Source organism: Seriola lalandi, unplaced genomic scaffold (assembly GCF_002814215.2).
Source record: "Seriola lalandi dorsalis isolate HSWRI2012SDOR001 ecotype SW California unplaced genomic scaffold, Sedor1 jcf7180002054987, whole genome shotgun sequence".
NCBI lineage: Eukaryota > Metazoa > Chordata > Actinopteri > Carangiformes > Carangidae > Seriola > Seriola lalandi.
The window spans coordinates 92,463-98,205 of record NW_019525536.1 but is presented as its reverse complement, the minus strand read 5'-3'; the positions used below and the strand labels follow the sequence as shown (position 1 = coordinate 98,205).

Here is a 5,743-nt window from a genome sequence, read left to right as displayed (position 1 = left end):
GCTCTGCTCTTACCTGTCTCTGCCTGTCTCACCTTTCTTCTAAGCCACAGTCATTGACAGGAAGTGGCTGCAGCGTCTGCCGTGTTCTTCACTGCCTGCTTTAGACTCAACCCTCTTAGACCCAGTTCAGGGAACAGGGACCAGACTTTATCTGCCAACAAAACCCCTCCAGCCAACCTCCACTGGACCGCAGGTTTCCAACCAGACTCCTCTGCCTCTGCTGCCAGCTCTGTGTATCTGAGCTGTTTCCTCTCATGGTTCTGTCAGCTCCACAACATACACAAGCTGCTGTGTTTCTGACCACAACAACAGCTGCTCTCAGGTCAGTGCTGCACTTTCATTTAACAAGGTTCTGACTTCATTTTTAGAAACTGTTCATGTCCTCTACTGCTCTTGTACAAAACGGACATAGGCCATTATCGATTACTTTGGGTGCGTGACGGTGATCGGCGGCGGATACGCGCGGCGCATCGGGAACGAGCACATGCGAGCCTGAAGACGGCAGAAAGTGCAGAGTGGAGAGAGAACGGAGGCCGCCAGTCAGAGACTAATTGATTTCACCGTTATTGTGTGCGTGCATCCGTGAGACCTGTAAGTCGTATTATTTATGTTGCTAGTTCATTATCCTTGTTTTCATAAGTTGATAATTATAGACACCTAGCTTGGAGCTGCTTGCTAACTTAAAGCATATGGTTGTTAATTGGTCAGCTAGAAGTGGATGTGTGGCTACATATTTGTTCTGTATTTAAGTTAGTGAGTTTGCTGTTTATGCTAACTAGTTGTACTACATATACAGAAAGGTGTGTTTGTTACGAATATTAAAGGTGCATATGTCATATATGTTTGTGTGTGTAATGTGGGCCAGATAATATGTTTTTTTCTTTCCTTTGGACAGAACCATTCACACAAAGCTGTGTCCATGTTCTGTACTGTTGCCTGAACCTATTAAACAGTCAAATCAAAGAAGAGTTGTCAGCATCTGTGTTTTGACCTGTCTCTTATACACATCTGTTTCCAACCAGACTCCTCTGCCTCTGCTGCCAGCTCTGTGTATCTGAGCTGTTTCCTCTCATGGTTCTGTCAGCTCCACAACATACACAAGCTGCTGTGTTTCTGACCACAACAACATCTGTTCTCAGGTCAGTGCTGCACTTTCATTTAACAAGGTTCTGACTTCATTTTTAAAAACTGTGCACGTCCTCTACTGCTCTGAATCACTAACACTATGACTGCTCTCACATTCTTCTGTTTGGAGTCATTACAACACACAGTTTTTTCTCTTCACCAGCTTGTTGCTTCAAAATCCTCACAGAGAAATCCTAAAAAATATATGAACCAATGAAAAACTGAGAGTTCACAAAACTACAAAAGTCAGTGAACTCACCCCAGAGTCTCCAGTCTACAGTTTGGACTCTCCAGTCCAGCAGACAGAAGCTTCACTCCTGAATCCTGCAGCTCGTTGAAGCTCAGGTCCAGGTGTCTCAGGTGGGAGGGGTTGGACTTCAGAGCTGAGGCCAGAGAAGAACAGCTGATATCGGACAAACTGCAGCGCTCCAACCTGAATAAAGAATAAAGGTGTGAGTTCAGAGACAAAGTTCCTTCTTGGAAGCGTTCAGTGTTTCATCATCTGTTCAGAGCTGAAGAAGCTTTAGAAAGTAGAAGTTTAGAAAATGAAAGTCAAACACCTGAACCAACAGGAAGCAGGTTAAAAACAGACACATACAAAGAGTGAAAACAGCTTCATTAATATCAATGACAACATGCTGCTGCTTCAATACAGACGTAGTGACTCCACCTCTTAAACTCTACCAGCTCCACCTGTGGCTCCATCTGTACAAACTCATGTTGAGCAGCCACATTTATTAGAGCTTCTACTTTCACTGAGATCTTTCTGACTCAAACAGCTGATCTGCAGTGTGATACACTGAGGGTCATAGGTCAGCTTGTGCGTAGTAATATGGCAGTTCAATGCTTGAGAAAAGCTAGTTCCAAAGTTAAGGGCTGTTTGACAGCAACATCAAATGGGGAAAATATTCTAAATGATTTGAGCTTTTTTCCTTGGGCATTTTGAAAGTGTCTCAGACAGTGTTTTTCTGCTGACCCCGCCCACAGCAGCTCATCACTCAGCTTCTGTGGCCGTGCTCTCGTCTGTTTCTCCAAACTGGGAGGGGCCCATCTGAATCTACTACAGCTAATACACTGACTCTGTGTAAACACCTCACACAGCCCCACGTTAAATAACCTCAGCTGTCACTTTCAGCTGCTGTAACTCCTCCCCTCACCCAACCACAGAGGAAACACTCTCTGCCTGAGCCGCCATATAAACCAAACAACATCCAGCCCTTCTTGGTAATCCTCCAAACAAACCAGCTGAGCCTCTTCAGCTTCTTCATTTTAGCAGCAACAAGCCAAACACTTGTGTTTAAAGCATCATGAGTTCACACTACAAGCTCTGCTCTCAGGTCAGTGCTGCACTTTCATTTAACAAGGTCTGACTCATTTAAATGTGCAGTCTTACCTGTCTCTGCCTGTCTCACCTTTCTTCTAAGCCACAGTCATTGACAGGAAGTGGCTGCCGTGTTCTTCACTGCCTGCTTTAGACTCAACCCTCTTAGACCCAGTTCAGGGAACAGGGACCAGACTTTATCTGCCAACAAAACCCCTCCAGCCAACCTCCACTGGAGCGCAGGTTTCCAACCAGACTCCTCTGCCTCTGCTGCCAGCTCTGTGTATCTGAGCTGTTTCCTCTCATGGTTCTGTCAGCTCCACAACATACACAAGCTGCTGTGTTTCTGACCACAACAACATCTGCTCTCAGGTCAGTGCTGCACTTTCATTTAACAAGGTTCTGACTTCATTTTTAAAAACTGTGCACGTCCTCTACTGCTCTGAATCACTAACACTATGACTGCTCTCACATTCTTCTGTTTGGAGTCATTACAACACACAGTTTTTTCTCTTCACCAGCTTGTTGCTTCAAAATCCTCACAGAGAAATCCTGAAAATATATGAACCAACGAAAAACTGAGTTCACAAAACTACAACAGTCAGTGAACTCACCCCAGAGTCTCCAGTCTACAGTTTGGACTCTCCAGTCCAGCAGACAGAAGCTTCACTCCTGAATCCTGCAGGTTGTTTCCCCTCAGGTCCAGGTGTTTCAGGTGGGAGGGGTTGGACTTCAGAGCTGAGGCAACGACTTCACAGTGAGTCTCTGACAGTCCACAATCACCAAGTCTGTGATTAGAGAAAATATAAAATGTGTTAGAATAAAAATACACAACATACAAAACATGTCGTCATGTGATCAACATCTGCTCTTCACATTCGTGGTTCATTTCATCTTATTGTGTTTGACATGAAACAATAATTCTCTCTCTCTCTCTCTCAGACCTGCAGATGTTTAACGTGAGTCTTTGTTTTACTTTAATCTTACAGATGAAAGGCGGGAAAATGGTTTTACATTTAGGTTCCATAATGTCCACAGTGTGAGTGTGATTGATCCACAGAGTCAGAGTGAAGCCATCGTGTTTAGAAAAACATTTTTACTGTTTTCTGTTATTAATTTGACTCCAGAACATTTTTCTAATGAGTTGAACTCAGTGAACAATTAAAGATGATCTCTCTTTGCTTCCTGCTTCTGTCAGGTGATGCTGTTCACGTCCATACGCAGGAAAACTTTGGTGACTGTTGCCAAACGCTGCAGAAATGAAACAAACAGCTTCACAATAATGATGAATGAAGTCAATAATCTCTGATTTCAGGACAACAAACAGAAAAGGACAAAACAAACAGCAGGACACTGATAATGAAGCCTTCCAATACACTGTACAACTGTTCACACACCTGGATATAATTACAGTTTCAGACGTGCATGACAGACGACCACAGAGCTGCTGTTGTCACATGATGTCATCATTGACCTTTGGTGTGTAGAAGAAGACTACTCTCCTCTACAGCAACAAGAGAGAAACACCTGAGAGTTTCTGTCTCATTTAACACAATATATGGAAACACTTTAAAGGACCAGAGTGGAGGATTTAGGAGGACCTGTTCACACAGATGGAAGATAATATTCATAAGCACCTTTTCATTAGTATATAATCACCTGACACGTCTCCTTTCACAGAGCCTGCCATGTTGCAGCGCCATGTTTCTACAGTAGCCCAGAGCGGACAAACTAAACACTGGCTGTAGAGAGGGCCTTTAGTGTTTTTATGTTACCTGAAGGCCACCATAGCTTCTCCTACACGCTTGGAACGGGAGGGGTGGGGGTGGGGGGGTATTCAGGTGGTTGCAGTCTGCAACGTCACCACTAGATGGCACTAAATCCTACACACTGGTCCTTTAAAGAAAGACCATGAAAAACTTAAAGAAGGAAATAAAACAACTTCACTCTTCAAATGAAAAGTTGACTTCATAAGCACCAACTCCTGCTCTGATGTGACCAGTAGCTTCTTGTAGCTCATGCTAATGTTAGCAACCTTTAAAAGCTAATGTTGACGTTACTGAGTCACTTCACTAGTTTGATGCCTTTTCTCTGTTTGTGAAGCTGTGACATCATGTTTTAGCATGAACCATTATCACATTAGTGTTTGTTGTCACCACAGTGGCTGCTGTTCACAAAAACTCACCAACTCACTTCAATGTAGAGAATTCAAAATGTAAAGTAGCACCTTTAATCTGAGCGGAGGTCTGGTGAGTTCACGTCTTTCTGACTCCACACATTCACATTCTTTTACTTTTCAAACTTGTAGTTTTCAGACCCAACCCACGCTGACTCAAGTGACATCACTGGAGGACATTTATCAGACTTCACACAGCTCCTCTGGAGACACTAAAGGCTTTATACTGTTTTCTATATGCAGTCGTACTCCTCAACACCTGTCTCTTATACACATCTGATGTGTATAAGAGACAGGCCTTGTACATTTAGGATTTCATAAGCAAAACTGATGAAATAATATTAATGTTAACAGTAAAAGTTAGGGTTAGATAAAACTGATGAACATGCTGGTTTATGTTTTGCTGTCATTGGTTGCTCGGTGATGACCCATGATCCTCTCTGTCAGGTTCTGGATCCACAATATGGCATGTATGTGTGGCCTTGTGCGGTGGTGCTGGCTCAGTATCTGTGGACACAAAGAGAAGCGTTGAAAGACAAGACAGTGCTGGAGGTGAGGAGAATATTTCTGTTTGGGCTTTAAAAACAATAAAAATAAGACAATAATAACAGGAACTGAGGAAACACTGGAAAACAAAGATAACGACAGAGTGATAAAGATATAATAATAAAATACTAAAACAGATGTATTAAAGTGAGTAAAACCAGAAATAAAAACAGGGTGGAAAAACTATCCAGAAAATAATTATGAAATAAAATAATAAACAGTAAAGTATATGATTAAATAGAAAGATAAGTGATAAAATTCCATTGAAAGCCGGACTAAAGTGGCAGGTGTTGAGTTTTGAAGCAGCTGTAGTTGAGAAGTTCTTCAGGAGAGCAGAAATCAGAGCGTGACAACATTCGATCCTGCAGGTAATCAAAGCTGTGGCCACGTCTCTCTCTCCACAGCTCGGTGCAGGTGTGAGTCTCCCAGGTGTGGTGGCTGCCAGGTGCGGAGCAAAGGTGATCCTGTCAGACAGCGCTAGGACTCCTGTGTGTCTGGAGAACTGCAGGCGCAGCTGTGCAGCTAACGGCCTCCACGATGTGGGGGTGTTGGGTCTCACCTGGGGGGAGGTCTCC

At 43.4% G+C, this 5,743-nt stretch overlaps 1 protein-coding gene and 2 long non-coding RNA genes across 16 annotated transcripts in view; 1 reads left to right on the top strand and 2 right to left on the bottom strand.

Annotated features, from left to right (window-relative positions):
• Positions 1-5,743, bottom strand: part of LOC111647379 (protein NLRC3-like) — a 99,936-nt gene that overhangs the window by 15,156 nt on the left and 79,037 nt on the right. Inside the window, exon 2 of one of the 14 annotated variants that reach the window (XM_087171362.1) lies at positions 3,061-3,234. The exons of the other annotated variants lie outside the window; for them this stretch is intronic. Coding sequence (XP_087027488.1) covers positions 3,061-3,234 — 174 coding nt within the window. The remainder of the gene's footprint in view (positions 1-3,060; positions 3,235-5,743) is intronic. 14 annotated transcript variants of the gene reach the window in all.
• The window catches only part of LOC147817213 (uncharacterized), a 64,454-nt gene continuing 59,161 nt past the window's right edge, over positions 451-5,743 (top strand). The window contains exon 1 of the long non-coding RNA XR_015436549.1: positions 451-800. This is a non-coding gene — a long non-coding RNA (uncharacterized LOC147817213). The remainder of the gene's footprint in view (positions 801-5,743) is intronic.
• LOC147817215 (uncharacterized) lies at positions 3,268-4,878 on the bottom strand. The gene is made up of 2 exons (XR_015436550.1): positions 3,844-4,878; positions 3,268-3,697 (listed from the first exon to the last, which is right to left on the bottom strand). It is a non-coding gene; the product is annotated as an uncharacterized LOC147817215 (long non-coding RNA).